General features: G+C 40.5%; 1 protein-coding gene and 1 long non-coding RNA gene across 4 annotated transcripts in view; both read left to right on the plus strand.

Moving 5' to 3' along the window:
• LOC145656919 (NACHT, LRR and PYD domains-containing protein 3-like) overlaps positions 1–17,500 on the plus strand; it is a 486,221-nt gene that overhangs the window by 402,387 nt on the left and 66,334 nt on the right. For 2 of the 3 annotated variants that reach the window (XM_081709973.1, XM_081710003.1), the window contains 5 exons: positions 5,225–7,309; positions 9,286–9,459; positions 10,122–10,295; positions 10,972–11,145; positions 14,359–14,532. In XM_081709973.1, the coding sequence (XP_081566099.1) occupies positions 5,225–7,309; positions 9,286–9,459; positions 10,122–10,295; positions 10,972–11,145; positions 14,359–14,532 (2,781 nt within the window). The remainder of the gene's footprint in view (positions 1–5,224; positions 7,310–9,285; positions 9,460–10,121; positions 10,296–10,971; positions 11,146–14,358; positions 14,533–17,500) is intronic. The other variant, XM_081710046.1, reaches the window with a different exon arrangement.
• LOC145659499 (uncharacterized) overlaps positions 14,540–17,500 on the plus strand; it is a 4,811-nt gene continuing 1,850 nt past the window's right edge. Inside the window, exons 1-2 of the long non-coding RNA XR_014125721.1 lie at positions 14,540–15,224; positions 15,604–17,500. The exon at positions 15,604–17,500 is cut by the window's right edge and continues 1,850 nt beyond it. This is a non-coding gene — a long non-coding RNA (uncharacterized LOC145659499). The remainder of the gene's footprint in view (positions 15,225–15,603) is intronic.

A 17,500-nucleotide genomic window follows, 5' to 3' on the forward strand; every position in this document is an offset into this window, starting at 1 on the left:
ATTCCTTACTTTGCCCTTTACCCTTTTTTTTTTTTCTTTGTAGGTAAGGGTGATTGCATAAATGTGATTGCAATATAACCAAATAATATGAACAATATGGGTACTAGTAACTCTCTCCCCTTTTTTTTTTCTTTTTCTTCTGTTAATCACGTCTCTAACATCGGTTTGATTTAGTTCCACTCCAGTAATTCGTGCTGGTTAACAGAGTTCCCTTCTTTTTCTATGTACGGCGTCCTGTCGGCCCGGGCCTATTTTCCCTTACACTTGTACGTCTACACAGTGTGCCTAACTCTTTTAGGCTATTGGAGTCCCAGACTCCTTTTTGAGCGCTAGTATTCCTCTACTACGCTGCTTTCTCTACTCAGGCACACCCTCAGGTAAACTCTGGTGGATTTCTATATTCGAACTATATTTCTATATTCTAAAAACTAGTTTACTATTTCCACCACTTACTTTCAGTGCGTTAGATCAGGCGGAGCACACCACCGGAGTCAAGCGGGACATCGTTCCCTGGTTAGATACTTTACTGTATTCTTGTGGGTTTCCCTCTTTCTCCAGCTCAGTCGAGAAATTCTCTCTGAGGAGCGTCCTCGAAGTTTAGTCACCGCTGCTCCGCGTGGTGCCTCTCGCTGATCCTGCCGACAACGCCAATTTCTGTGCTGGAATTTTGAATAAACAGCAAGTCAGACGTGATTAAGAGAGTAATTTAATAAGAAAATAGGACACACAAAACACAGCTGTGTGAGAGCTAATGCTCGAAAGCGAAAGCTCTAAAGGGGTAGACTGACTCTACTCCTTATATCTAAACTTCAACCTCCTCCCCAGGGACAGGGTGCTCTGTGATCTTGTTTACGCACTCCCTGCTCCATTTGGTGATGAACATTCCTGCATATGCCAGGACGCTTCAAAGGACAGACACCATTTGCAAGAAAACAAAAGCCTAATCCCTCTTTAGGACCCCTGCAGGTCACAACACATGCAGGTCATAAAGCAACATTCCCACAGTCATTTGTTCACACAATATACAGAGACAGAGTTTGCAGACTAAACCATTCATATAGGATTATATGATGGAAAGGATTAACATGATTATATATGAATCATTTCATATGAATCACACGATAATACATGATCAAATAATATTTTCCATCACAATAGTAAACACCATCTCATTAAGAGAGACACAGACCCTTTAAATGTCATCTTATACCTACCCAGAGTTACATGTCTCCTACTGTTAATACCTCTATATCACCACTAAATGCCATCTTATACCTACCCAGAGTTACATGTCTAATACTGTTAATACCTCTATATCACCACTAAATGTCATCTTATATCTACCCAGAGTTACATGTCTAATACTGTTAATACCTCTATATCACCACTAAATGCCATCTTATACCTACCCAGAGTTACATGTCTCCTACTGTTAATACCTCTATATCACCACTAAATGTCATCCCATACCTACCCAGAGTTACATGTCTAATACTGTTAATACCTCTATATCACCACTAAATGTCATCTTGTACCTACCCAGAGTTACATGTCTAATACTGTTAATACCTCTATATCACCACTAAATGTCATCTTATACCTACCCAGAGTTACATGTCTAATACTGTTAATACCTCTATATCACCACTAAATGTCATCTTATACCTACCCAGAGTTACATGTCTCCTACTGTTAATACCTCTATATCACCACTAAATGCCATCTTATACCTACCCAGAGTTACATGTCTAATACTGTTAATACCTCTATATCACCACTAAATGTCATCTTATACCTACCCAGAGTTACATGTCTCCTACTGTTAATACCTCTATATCACCACTAAATGTCATCTTATACCTACCCAGAGTTACATGTCTAATACTGTTAATACCTCTATATCACCACTAAATGTCATCTTATACCTACCCAGAGTTACATGTCTAATACTGTTAATACCTCTATATCACCACTAAATGTCATCTTATACCTACCCAGAGTTACATGTCTCCTACTGTTAATACCTCTATATCACCACTAAATGTCATCTTATTCCTACCCAGAGTTACATGTCTAATACTGTTAATACCTCTATATCACCACTAAATGTCATCTTATACCTACCCAGAGTTACATGTCTCCTACTGTTAATACCTCTATATCACCACTAAATGTCATCTTATACCTACCCAGAGTTACATGTCTCCTACTGTTAATACCTCTATATCACCACTAAATGTCATCTCATACCTACCCAGAGTTACATGTCTCCTACTGTTAATACCTCTATATCACCACTAAATGTCATCTCATACCTACCCAGAGTTACATGTCTCCTACTGTTAATACCTCTATATCACCACTAAATGTCATCTCATACCTACCCAGAGTTACATGTCTCCTACTGTTAATACCTCTATATCACCACTAAATGTCATCTCATACCTACCCAGAGTTACATGTCTCCTACTGTTAATACCTCTATATCACCACTAAATGTCATCTCATACCTACCCAGAGTTACATGTCTCCTACTGTTAATACCTCTATATCACCACTAAATGTCATCTTATACCTACCCAGAGTTACATGTCTCCTACTGTTAATACCTCTATATCACCACTAAATGTCATCTTATACCTACCCAGAGTTACGTCTCCTACTGTTAATACCTCTATATCACCACTAAATGTCATCTCATACCTACCCAGAGTTACATGTCTCCTACTGTTAATACCTCTATATCACCACTAAATGTCATCTTATACCTACCCAGAGTTACATGTCTCCTACTGTTAATACCTCTATATCAACACTAAATGTCATCTTATACCTACCCAGAGTTACATGTCTAATACTGTTAATACCTCTATATCACCACTAAATGTCATCTTATACCTGCCCAGAGTTACATGTCTCCTACTGTTAATACCTCTATATCACCACTAAATGTCATCTTATACCTACCCAGAGTTACATGTCTCCTACTGTTAATACCTCTATCACCACTAAATGTCATCTTATACCTACCCAGAGTTACGTGTCTCCTACTGTTAATACCTCTATATCACCACTAAATGTCATCTCATACCTACCCAGAGTTACGTGTCTCCTACTGTTAATACCTCTATATCACCACTAAATGTCATCTCATACCTACCCAGAGTTACGTGTCTCCTACTGTTAATACCTCTATATCACCACTAAATGCCATCTCATACCTACCCAGAGTTACGTGTCTCCTACTGTTAATACCTCTATATCACCACTAAATGCCATCTCATACCTACCCAGAGTTACGTGTCTCCTACTGTTAATACCTCTATATCACCACTAAATGCCATCTCATACCTACCCAGAGTTACGTGTCTCCTACTGTTAATACCTCTATATCACCACTAAATGCCATCTTATACCTACCCAGAGTTACGTGTCTCCTACTGTTAATACCTCTATATCACCACTAAATGTCATCTCATACCTACCCAGCGTTACATGTCTAATACTGTTAATACCTCTATATCACCACTAAATGTCATCTCATACCTACCCAGAGTTACGTGTCTCCTACTGTTAATACCTCTATATCACCACTAAATGTCATCTTATACCTACCCAGCGTTACGTGTCTCCTACTGTTAATACCTCTATATCACCACTAAATGTCATCTTATACCTACCCAGAGTTACGTGTCTCCCACTGTTAATGCCTCTATATCACCACTAAATGTCATCTTATACCTACCCAGAGTTACATGTCTAATACTGTTAATACCTCTATATCACCACTAAATGTCATCTTATACCTACCCAGAGTTACATGTCTAATACTGTTAATACCTCTATATCACCACTAAATGTCATCTTATACCTACCCAGAGTTACGTGTCTCCTACTGTTAATACCTCTATATCACCACTAAATGTCATCTTATACCTACCCAGAGTTACGTGTCTCCTACTGTTAATACCTCTATATCACCACTAAATGTCATCTTATACCTACCCAGAGTTACATGTCTAATACTGTTAATACCTCTATATCACCACTAAATGTCATCTTATACCTACCCAGAGTTACATGTCTACTACTGTTAATACCTCTATATCACCACTAAATGTCATCTTGTACCTACCCAGAGTTACATGTCTCCTACTGTTAATACCTCTATATCACCACTAAATGTCATCTCATACCTACCCAGCGTTACATGTCTAATACTGTTAATACCTCTATATCACCACTAAATGTCATCTTATACCTACCCAGAGTTACATGTCTAATACTGTCAATACCTCTATATCACCACTAAATGTCATCTCATACCTACCCAGCGTTACATGTCTAATACTGTTAATACCTCTATATCACCACTAAATGTCATCTTATACCTACCCAGAGTTACATGTCTCCTCAGCTTGAGGAATCTTCATCTATCTCAGTGGGTGTCAGCAGAGAGGTTTCTTCAGATTCATGTGTCTCTGTTGTCTGTATTTTGTCTGGGTCAGAGCATAACGTGTTTGTGATCTGTCCCTGGACTACGTTCCTAAGAGAGATAGAAATGAATTTATTTCCTGATCATATTCTAATACTAAATCATACACGTTACTTCATCCATCCATAAATATAAAATCATATATTCTCATTTTTCTTTACTTTTTCTTTACATCATTACTGTATGAGGTTACTGACTGTTAGTGTATATATACTCTCAGTCTGACTACACTACAGTGTGTGTGTGTGTGTGTGTGTGTGCGCGTGTGTGTGTGTGTATTTTTCCATCTCTTTGTGGTTCCTTAATCTTTCCCAAATTCCAGTAATATTATTATTTACTTTTTAAATAGAAAATAAAGCTGCAGACTCAGTAATTAATTGAAGAGAATGGCAGGTCACACAAATGAGTCACAGTCCAGAATATGTCTACCAGCCCAGGAGGTCATGATCTTTATACACTTTCTCCAAGGACAGTTACACAACCACTATTTTCAGAGGTCTGACACAGAGACCATCTGAACCCTTACTGAAGTCTACAGAGGCCTTTTCTACATGAACACAGTTTATTTTAAACCATCCACATTTTCCTGCTTACAATATCATTTTATTACCTCATCTTCCTGTCTTGTGTTTTGTTATTGTTCCTTTTCCATGCATACCTTTTATTTTCTCATTATTGTTGAATCTCTTCTCTTCGTCTCATCTTCCCTTTGCTCTTTGTCTCTGTTAGCAGGGGGAGGGGTGATCTCCTCCAGGTGTCCAGGTGTGGAGTGTGTGAGCAGGTTCTGACAGACCCAGTCTCCATCACCTGTGGACACAGGTTCTGCAGACAGTGTATCAGCAGCTACTGGGACCCGTCTGCTCCATCACGAGACTTTTCCTGTCCCCAGTGCAGAAAGAGATTCAGAACCCGACCTGTTCTACACCCACACAAAGACATGGAAGTGTCCATACAGCAGGACTCTCGCACACCAGTGGATGACGTCCTACACACACACAAAACCAGCATGAAGAACAAGTATGAGAGTTTATTTGAGGGAACCAAATCACAAGAGAATAAAACCCTCCTGAACAGGGTTTACACACAACTTTACATCATAGATGGAGAGAGTGAAGAAGTGAATGAAGAACATGAGGTTTTACAGATGGAGAAAACACTCAGGAAACAGCTGGTACAAGACACGCCAATCTACTGCTCAGACATCTTTAAACCTGTACAAGGTCCTGAAGGAGAAATGGCTGAAGGTGTCAGCCACACAGAAACAAAAGAAGATAAAGACCCAGAAGTGCCAGAGCTCAAAACTGTTCTGACTAAAGGCATTGCAGGCATTGGGAAAACTGTCTCAGTGCAGAAGTTTATTCTGGACTGGGCCGAGGGAAAAGCCAATCAGGATGTAGATTTCATGTTTGTGCTTCCATTCCGGGAGCTGAACCTGGTTAAAGATGACCAGTACAGTCTGCATAGACTCCTGTGTGACTTCCACCCTGAGATAAAAGACCTGGACCCAAAGATATATGATGTGCGCAAAGTTGTGTTCATCTTTGATGGCCTGGATGAAAGCAGAATTCAACTGAACTTTTCCCAGTGTAATAAAGTGTCTGACATGAGCATGACATCATCAGTGGGTGTGCTGATGTCAAACCTCATCAAAGGAGAGCTGCTTCCCTCTGCTCTCATCTGGATAACCTCCCGACCAGCAGCAGCCAATCAACTCCCTTCTCGGTACATCAACCGTGTGACAGAAATTCAGGGATTCACGGACCCACAGAAGGAGGAGTACTTCAGGAAGAGAATCAGTGACCAAGACCAAGCTGAGAAAATCATCTCACACATAAAGACAGCAAAGAGCCTCCACATCATGTGTCACATACCAGTCTTCTGTTGGATCTCAGCCACAGTGCTTCAGGAAATACTAAAACAAACTGATACAGAAATCCCTAAAACTCTGACTGAGATGTACATACAGTTCCTGCACACTCAGATCAACATGAAGAATGAGAAGTATGAGGGGAAAAAGGAAAAATATCAAAAGAAACATCTGGAATCCAACAGGTCCATGATTCTGAAACTGGCTGAACTGGCTTTCAAACATCTGATGGAGGGAAACGTGATGTTCTATGAAGAAGATCTGAAAGAGTGTGGCATTGATGTCACTGAGGCCTCCGTGTACTCTGGGATCTGCACTGAGATCTTTAGGGAGGAATCTGTGCTGTACCAGAGGAAGGTCTACTGCTTTGTACATCTGAGCTTTCAGGAGTTCTTCGCTGCTCTCTATGTGTTTCACTGCTATGTGGAAAAGAACATGGAGGTACTGAAGATCTTTCTGCATGGAAGGAGCAAATCTTTTCCTGAAGTTTCCTTGGATGTTTTTCTGAAAAGTGCAGTGAATAAAGCCTTGAAGAGACCAAAAGGAGAGCTGGATCTCTTCCTCCGATTCCTTCATGGCATTTCCCTAGAATCCAATCAGAAACTCCTACACGGCCTACTAACACCCACTCAGAGCAGCCCGGAGAGTGTCAAGAAAATAATACAAAACCTCAGAAAGAGTCAGAAACAGAATGTGAGCCCTGAGAGATACATCAATCTCATTCACTGCTTGATTGAAATGAAGGACACCTCTCTACATGAAAACATCCAGAAATTCCTCAAGGAAGAGTCTTCCAGAAAGCTCACCCTGGCTCAGTGCTCAGCACTGGCCTTCCAGCTGCAGATGTCAGAGGAGGTGCTGGATGAACTGAGCTTGAAGAAATACAAAACATCTCTAAATGGGTATTGGAGACTCCTCCCAGCTGTGAGCAACTGTAGACGGGCTCTGTGAGTATTTAACCACAATCACTGTATCTTAGTTAACTGAGGTTGAATCAGATTTTCTTCCACATATGAAAACCACAGTGAAAGAGCACAGATGCAGGTGTTTGATAGACAGGAGGTGGAGTCTGATAGCAGGAGCAGCAGACTGCAGGGATGGGAGGGAGGAGTATTAGAATCATCTGGGAGGGGTATAAGAATCATCAGGGGTGGAAACAGTATATACGTGATTAAATATACTGGACAAAACCGTATATAAGTGGCGTACAAGACATACAAAAACACTGTCCAACAATCACAGACCCAGGAGATCAGAGACCAGATGTACAAAAACACTACAACAATCAAAGACGAGGAAAGCAGAGCAAAAAGTCATGATTAACAGCAGGAATTTAGAAGACTGAGTAGGCGGGTGTGTAGAGTTTATATAGGGAGGAGATTAAGGGTAGACAGGTGTGTAGAGTTTATATAGGGAGCTGGTTAAGGGTGGACAGGTGTGTAGAGTTTATATAGAGAGCTGGTTAAGGGTAGACAGGTGTGTAGAGTTTATATAGGGAGGAGATTAAGGGTAGACAGGTGTGTAGAGTTTATATAGGGTGGTAGTTAAGGGTAGACAGGTGTGTAGAGTTTATATAGGGAGGAGATTAAGGGTAGACAGGTGTGTAGAGTTTATATAGGGTGGTAGTTAAGGGTAGACAGGTGTGTAGAGTTTATATAGGGTGGTAGTTAAGGGTAGACAGGTGTGTAGAGTTTACATAGAGAGCTGGTTAAGGGTAGACGGGTGTGTAGAGTTTATATAGGGAGGAGATTAAGGGTAGACAGGTGTGTAGATTTTATATAGGGTGGTAGTTAAGGGTAGACAGGTGTGTAGAGTTTATATAGGGTGGTAGTTAAGGGTAGACAGGTGTGTAGAGTTTATATAGGGTGGTAGTTAAGGGTAGACAGGTGTGTAGAGTTTATATAGGGAGCTGGTTAAGGGTAGACAGGTGTGTAGAGTTTATATAGGGTGGTAGTTAAGGGTAGACAGGTGTGTAGAGTTTATCTAGGGAGCTGGTTAAGGGTAGACAGGTGTGTAGAGTTTATATAGAGAGCTGGTTAAGGGTAGACGGGTGTGTAGAGTGTGAACTATAAACTGTAAAGTTACTCTTATGAACTTTTCTATAAGTGTACCTGTAAGACAGGTGTACAGAATAGTGTTTCCTACCCATAAGTAAAGTATAAACTATATACAGCAAATGTACTATTATAGACACTCAGGAGGGATTTCTGTGAATTCATTCTTGAATGAAAACATTTACTGTGCATCCACAGTAGGGCAGTTTCAGGATGTTTTCTTTCTAAATATTGGGATGTATCAGATATTCAGTGAAAATTGCTACATTTTGTAAAACAGTCACATCAGCATGGAGGTGGAATGAAGTGATGGTGTGTGCAGTTTATGTCACACTGGAGGCTTAGTTCTAGTCCTGGAAAACATCACTAACCTCCCGTTCTGTAAAACCAGGACTCAAACCTCCCCTCCTCACACACACACTTTATTTACTACATAAGCACCTCTTTCAGGGAAGTTCATTATGAGTCTTGGACACTCGTATTATGATGTTTCTGACTGTAATGATCTACTCATCACATGTGCTACTGCTGTGCTGCTACTGAGATTCAGTATTTCATATACAGTTTACAGAGCTCAGTACACTCATATTTACACTGTACACATTGCAAACCAATAGATTATATATAATGTTTCCTGTATGTTGCATGATATCGTGTGTGTGTGTGTGTGTGTGTGTGTGTGTGTGTGTGTGTGTATGTATGTATGTATGTGTATATATATATATATATATATATATATATATATATATATATATATATATATATAATATATAATATGCTAAATTAGATTTTGTTCATTAAAATGGTCAAACATTGTTTCTCACCTTCTCCTGAAATTTACTCTCAGCTGTATTTCTCCCCTTTTACAGATTAGCTCACTGCAACCTCACTGCAGAGACCTGTAAAATGATCTCATCAGTTCTTCAAACAGCGAACCTCCCCCTGAGAGAATTGGACCTTAGTCTTAATGAATTACAGGATTCAGGAGTGGAGCATCTCTCAGCTGGGCTGAACAGTTCACACTGTAAACTAGAGATACTCAGGTAAGATTTCTCTGAATTCATTCTTCAGTGCAAACATTAAGCTGTGACTATACAGCAGGGCGCTTTCAATATGTCTATTTCTACATGTTCAATATGTTATTTCATAAATATTGTGATGCATCAGATTTTAAACTAAACTGCACATGTGAAAGGTGTTAAGTAATGTAATAATAATAACTGCGGTGAAGCTGTGGTAGCTGACATTGGAGTGTACCATCATCACTGTCCAGGCCCTTCTGTAAAACCAGGACTGAAACCTCCCCTCCTCACACACACACTTTATTTACTACATAAGCACCTCTTTCAGGGAAGTTCATTATGAGGCTTGGACACTCGTATTATGATGTTTCTGACTGTAATGATCTACTCATCACATGTGCTACTGCTGTGCTGCTACTGAGATTCAGTATTTCATATACAGTTTACAGAGCTCAATACACTCATATTTACACTGTACACATTGCAACGCAATGGATTATATATAATGTTTCCTGTATGTTGCATGATATCCAATCTTGTGTGTGTGTGTGTGTGTGTGTGTGTGTATATATATATATATATATATAATATGCTAAATTAGATTTTGTTCATTAAAATGCTCAAACATTGTTTCTCACCTTCTCCTGAAATTTACTCTCAGCTGTATTTCTCCCCTTTTACAGATTAGCTCACTGCAACCTCACTGCAGAGACCTGTAAAATGATCTCATCAGTTCTTCAAACAGCAAACTGCCCCCTGAGAGAACTGGACCTTAGTCGTAATGAATTGCAGGATTCAGGAGTGGAGCATCTCTCAGCTGGGCTGAACAGTTCACACTGTAAACTAGAGATACTCAGGTAAGATTTCTCTGAATTCATTCTTCAGTGCAAATATTAAGCTGTGACTATACAGCAGGGCGCTTTCAATATGTCTATTTCTACATGTTCAATATGTTATTTCATAAATATTGTGATGCATCAGATTTTAAACTGTAAACTGCACATGTGAAAGGTGTTAAGTAATGTAATAATAATAACTGCGGTGAAGCTGTGGTAGCTGACATTGGAGTGTACCATCATCACTGTCCAGGCCCTTCTGTAAAACCAGGACTCAAACCTCCCCTCCTCACACACACACTTTATTTACTACATAAGCACCTCTTTCAGGGAAGTTCATTATGAGGCTTGGACACTCGTATTATGATGTTTCTGACTGTAATGATCTACTCATCACATGTGCTACTGCTGTGCTACTACTGAGATTCAGTATTTCATATACAGTTTACAGAGCTCAATACACTCATATTTACACTGTACACATTGCAACGCAATGGATTATATATAATGTTTCCTGTATGTTGCATGATATCCAATCGTGTGTGTGTGTGTGTGTGTGTGTGTGTGTGTATGTGTGTATATATATATATATACATATATAATATGCTAAATTAGATTTTGTTCATTAAAATGGTCAAACATTGTTTCTCACCTTCTCCTGAAATTTACTCTCAGCTGTATTTCTCCCCTTTTACAGATTAGCTCACTGCAACCTCACTGCAGAGACCTGTAAAATGATCTCATCAGTTCTTCAAACAGCAAACCTCCCCCTGAGAGAATTGGACCTTAGTCATAATGAATTACAGGATTCAGGAGTGGAGCATCTCTCAGCTGGGCTGAACAGTTCACATTGTAAACTAGAGATACTCAGGTAAGATTTCTCTGAATTCATTCTTCAGTGCAAACATTAAGCTGTGAATGTACAGCAGGAAATTTTCAAGATGTCTTTATTTCTACATGCTTAATATGTTATTTAATAAATATTGTGATGCATCAGATTTTAGTGAAAATTGCTGCATTTTCTGAAATTGCCATGGCAAGATGGTAAGGAGAAGGATGGTAAGATGTTATAGAATGTGTTCAATTTTTTTCAAACTGGAGTCTTTCTGGAATTTTTTAATCCTAGCCCTGGTATAAATCAGTTACACTGCATTGTAACTCCCCATCCTGGAAACTGCCAGGACATTTATGAGTAAAACTCCATTCCATTTGCATTGGGATGTGCCATCGTCACTGTAGCAAGGGTTCAGTCCCCAGCAGGCATCATGAAGCTCCCATCACTGGCAGCTGCCAATATCAAGAGTAACCATAACAGGAGAGACTGGAGCCTGCCAGTATCAAGAGTAACCATAACAGCAGAGACTGGAGCCTGCCAGTATCAAGAGTAACCATAACAGTAGAGACTGGAGCCTGCCAGTATCAAGAGTAACCATAACAGGAGAGACTGGAGCCTGCCAGTATCAAGAGTAACCATAACAGCAGAGACTGGAGCCTGCCAGTATCAAGAGTAACCATAACAGCAGAGACTGGAGCCTGCCAGTATCAAGAATAACCATAACAGCAGAGACTGGAGCCTGCCAGTATCAAGAGTAACCATAACAGGAGAGACTGGAGCCTGCCAGTATCAAGAGTAACCATAACAGGAGAGACTGGAGCCTGCCAGTATCAAGTGTAACTATAACAGGAGAGACTGGAACCTGCCAGTATCAAGTGTAACTATAACAGGAGAGACTGGAGCCTGCCAGAATCAAGAGTAACCATAACAGGAGAGATAGGAGCCTGCCAGAATCAAGAGTAACCATAACAGGAGAGACTGGAGCCTGCCAGTATCAAGTGTAACCATAACAGGAGAGACTGGAGCCTGCCAGTATCAAGTGTAACTATAACAGGAGAGACTGGAGCCTGCCAGTATCAAGTGTAACTATAACACGAGAGACTGGAGCCTGCCAGTATCAAGTGTAACTATAACACGAGAGACTGGAGCCTGCCAGTATCAAGAGTAACCATAACAGGAGAGACTGGAGCCTGCCAGTATCAAGTGTAACTATAACACGAGAGACTGGAGCCTGCCAGTATCAAGTGTAACTATAACACGAGAGACTGGAGCCTGCCAGTATCAAGTGTAACTATAACACGAGAGACTGGAGCCTGCCAGTATCAAGTGTAACTATAACACGAGAGACTGGAGCCTGCCAGTATCAAGTGTAACTATAACACGAGAGACTGGAGCCTGCCAGTATCAAGTGTAACTATAACAGGAGAGACTGGAGCCTGCCAGTATCAAGTGTAACTATAACAGGAGAGACTGGAGCCTGCCAGTATCAAGTGTAACTATAACAGGAGAGATTGGAGCCTGCCAGTTGTGAGTAGTTAGCATATTTCCCAGCATCCATAGTCCTGAAAAATTGAGGTTCTTATGAGGTTCTTTCTGGCTGATGATTGACATTAATTTAATCTTAGACAGCCTGTGTAATGGCTTTGAAGGACAAATGAAGGACTATGGAATTTGTTGTTCTAAACAAGCATTTATATTTTTCCTTTTAATCAGTTTTTTCTTTATTTTTTGCTGAAAGACATGTTATAAGGTCATGATATACCAAAAATTTGCCATGTTATAGCATACACATGAAATTCACCGGATATTCACCAACAATATATAGTCTTCTGGGTGTATTAACAGTGAAGGTAGTACATGCTCAAATAATTCAAAAGATTTTCTAACATTGTTTATTGCACAGGAGCACATTCAGAAGGCTCACAGTAGCTCCTGTAACCTGGTAAAACAGGAAGAGTAAAGTGATCATGGTAGCTCCTGTAACCTGGTGAAGCAGGTAGAGTAAGGTGATCATGGTAGCTCCTGTAACCTGGTGAAGCAGGTAGAGTAAGGTGATCATGGTAGCTCCTGTAACCTGGTGAAGCAAGTAGAGTAAGGTGATCATGGTAGCTCCTGTAACCTGGTGAAGCATGTAGAGTAAAGTGATCATAGTAGCTCCTGTAACCTGGTGAAGCAGGTAGAGTAAAGTGATCATAGTAGCTCCTGTAACCTGGTGAAGCAGGTAGAGTAAGGTGATCATGGTAGCTCCTGTAACCTGGTGAAGCAGGTAGAGTAAAGTGATCATAGTAGCTCCTGTAACCTGGTGAAGCAGGTAGAGTAAAGTGATCATGGTAACTCCTGTAACCTGGTGAAGCAGGTAGAGTAAGGTGATCATGGTTGCTCCTGTAACTAGTAGTAGATATCATCATCACTGACTAGATATCTTCATATATAAGATATATTCTGAGTAGGCTTTATTGACAGCCATCTCTGGTTGTAGTTTATATTGTTGTAACTATATCAGACAGGTCTCTGATGGATCATTTCTGACCCAGAATCTACTCCATTTCTCTCAATGAGAAACACAGTCCTCTGCCATGCAAGTAGTGTAATAGAAAACATTCCCTCTTATTACATGTTCAGGCTGTAGTACCAAGCTACAGAAAATAACTGCATGTGAATGAATAGGCTACAGTATGTATATGGTTATATTTATAGAGAAGTGTAGGTAATGTTTATTAGTCTGTTTTATGCTGTTGTAGTCTGTCATATTATATATACTCACCATGTCAGTAGTTTATTATAAATGTACACCAGACCTCCATACGAGACCTCACCATGTCAGTAGTTTATTATAAATGTACACCAGACCTCCATACGAGACCTGACCATGTCAGTAGTTTATTATAGATATACACTAGACCTCCATACCAGTAGTTTATTATAAATGTACACCAGACCTCCATATGAGACCTCACCATGTCAGTAGTTTATTATAAATGTACACCAGACCTCCATACGAGACCTCACCATGTCAGTAGTTTATTATAAATGTACACCAGACCTCCATACGAGACCTCACCATGTCAGTAGTTTATTATAAATGTACACCAGACCTCCATACGAGACCTCACCATGTCAGTAGTTTATTATAAAGCACAGGGTGAAGCCTCCACTACAGTTCCAGCCTTTCTAGCTACCCCATGCAAGCTGGTCTGGAAATGCGTCTCACTCTCTGTCTCTCTCTGTCTGTCTCCCTCCTTTCTGCAGACTGTGTTTTTGTTTGGTCACAGAGGAAGGTTGTTCTTCTCTGGCTTCAGCTCTGAGTTCAAACCCCTCACACCTGAAAGAACTGGATCTGACGTACAACCACCCAGGAGAGTCAGGAGTGAATCTGCTCTCTGCTAGACTGGAGGATCCCCACTGCAGACTGGACACACTCAAGTATGTAAACACACTGTGTTTGGTGTGAACACACACTCCAAATTTGAGAGGCACAAATCCAAGTGAAAAATGATGAATTTGGGAAAAAATGATGAATTTGGGTAATCACCCATAACAGCAGACACAGATATGAGGTTCAGTCACTTTAATAATTTTCATGTATGTGAGAGGAACAGCCAGTCCAATCTCCTCTGACCCACTTCTAAAAAACAGACCAATTTATACTTCAGTATTACTCAAATACATACAGTGTCATACATGACACACGTGTTTTTATTCCTTAAATACATACAGTGTCATACTGTCGTACAGTGTGCTGTTATTGTGAGTGTGTGTGTGTTATAATGAGTTGTAGTACAGTGTGTGCTATTATTGTGAGCGTGTTTATAGTGAATTGTAGTAGTGATGTAAGCCATCACAATAAAGGTGTATTCAGAATTAAATTTCAAAAATATCAGAATACATATAAATGTATAACGTAATGAAAATTGATGCACAGTTCAGTCCACATAAATCACTGTAGTTCAAACTGTGTGATGGGTTGTGAAAAAGTGAATGCAGAATTGACAAATATTTGTTAACTGTAGAAATCTGTAAAGCAATCATGATGAATCGTGACAGTATGTGATCAGGTTAGTGTTAACACTGCCCTCTAGTGGTGAGGTTCGGTAACACTGCCCTCTAGTGGTGAGGTACGGTAACACTGCCCTCTAGTGGTGAGGTACGGTAACACTGCCCTCTAGTGGTGAGGTACGGTAACACTGCCCTCTAGTGGTGAGGTACGGTAACACTGCCCTCTAGTGGTGAGGTACGGTAACACTGCCCTCTAGTGGTGAGGTACGGTAACACTGCCCTCTAGTGGTGAGGTACGGTAACACTGCCCTCTAGTGGTGAGGTACGGTAACACTAGAGGGCAGTGTTACCGTATCTCAGTGGTGAGCTACTAGTGGTGAGGTACGGTAACACTGCCCTCTAGTGGTGAGGTTCGGTAACAATAGAGGGCAGTGTTACCGTATCTCAGTGGTGAGCTACTAGTGGTGAGGTTCGGTAACACTGCCCTTTAGTGGTGAGGTTCGGTAACACTGCCCTCTAGTGGTGAGGTACAGTAACTGCTGTACTGCAGTATATCATAACTTTCGGCCCCAAAAACACCTTCATCCCTTTAATTGATAGACTGGAATATTTGAACTTACAATCTATGATATAAATAAACAAACAAACAAATATACACACATACATACACACAGTGAGAGAGCGCTAATAGCTTAGAGTATTAAAACGTTTCCTTGTTTGTTTTTTACACACACAGATAATACACTATATTGCCAAAAGTATTCGCTCACCATCCAAATCATTGTATGCAGGTGTTCCAATGTCTTCCATGGTCACAGGTGTATACAGCCAAGCACCCAGACATCCACACTGCTTCTACTAACATGTGTGAAAGAATGGGCCACTCTCAGGAGCTCAGTGCATTCCAGAGTGGTACTATGATAGGATGCCACCTGTCCAAGTCCAGACATTTCAGTGTGAGAGAGAGAAACCCATTTCTGTGTGTGGGTGTGAGTGTGTATGTGAGAGAGAGAGACAGAACTATTATCTGTGTGTGAGAGAGAGAGAGAGAGACAGAACTATTATCTGTGTGAGACAGAACTATTATCTGTGTGAGAGAGAGAGAGAGACAGAACTATTATCTGTGTGACAGAGAGAGAGAGAGAGACAGAACTATTATCTGTGAGAGAGAGAGAGAGAGAGACAGAACTATTATCTGTGTGAGAGAGAGAGAGAGACAGAACTATTATCTCTGTGAGAGAGAGAGAGAGACAGAACTATTATCTGTGTGAGAGAGAGAGAGACAGAACTATTATCTGTGTGAGAGAGAGAGAGACAGAACTATTATCTGTGTGAGAGAGAGAGAGAGAAATATTATCTGTGTGAGAGAGAGAGAGACAGAACTATTATCTGTGTGAGAGAGAGAGAGAGAGAGAGAGACAGAACTATTATCTGTGAGAGAGAGAGAGAGAGACAGAACTATTATCTGTGTGAGAGAGAGAGAGAGAGACAGAACTATTATCTGTGTGAGTGAGAGAGAGAGAGACAGAACTATTATCTGTGTGAGAGAGAGAGAGAGAGAGAACTATTATCTGTGAGAGAGAGAGAGAGAACTATTATCTGTGAGAGAGAGAGAGAGAGAGAGAACTATTATCTGTGAGAGAGAGAGAGAACTATTATCTGTGAGAGAGAGAGAGAGAGAGAGAACTATTATCTGTGAGAGAGAGAGAGAGAGAACTATTATCTGTGAGAGAGAGAGAGAGAGAGAACTATTATCTGTGAGAGAGAGAGACAGAACTATTATCTGTGAGAGAGAGAGAGAGAGAAAGACAGAACTATTATTTGAGAGGGAGAGAGAGAGAGAGAGACAGAACTATTATCTGTGTGAGAGAGAGAGGGAGAGAGAGACAGAACTATTATCTGTGAGAGAGAGAGACAGAACTATTATCTGTGTGAGAGGGAGAGAGAGAGAGACAAAACTATTATCTGTGTGAGAGAGAGAGAGCATGAGAGAGAGAGAGAGAGAGAGAGGACTATTATCTGTGTGAGAGAGAGCGAGAGAGAGAGAGAGAGAGACAGAACAATTATCTGTGTGAGAGAGAGAGAGAGTGAGAGAGAGAGAGACAGAACTATTATCTGTGTGAGAGAGAGAGAGACAGAACTATTATCTATTTGTGTGTGTGAGAGAGAAAGAGAGAGACAGAACTATTATCTGTGAGAGAGAGAGAGACAGAACTATTATCTGTGAGAGAGAGAGAGAGAGACAGAACTATTATCTGTGTGTGAGAGAGAGAGACAGAACTATTATCTGTGTGAGAGAGAGACAGAACTATTATCTGTGTGAGAGGGAGAGAGCATGAGAGAGAGAGAGAGAGAGAGAGAGGACTATTATCTGTGTGAGAGAGAGTGAGTGAGA

This window comes from Electrophorus electricus, chromosome 1, assembly GCF_041902795.1.
Source record: "Electrophorus electricus isolate QZ-2024a chromosome 1, ASM4190279v1, whole genome shotgun sequence".
NCBI classification, from domain to species: domain Eukaryota; kingdom Metazoa; phylum Chordata; class Actinopteri; order Gymnotiformes; family Gymnotidae; genus Electrophorus; species Electrophorus electricus.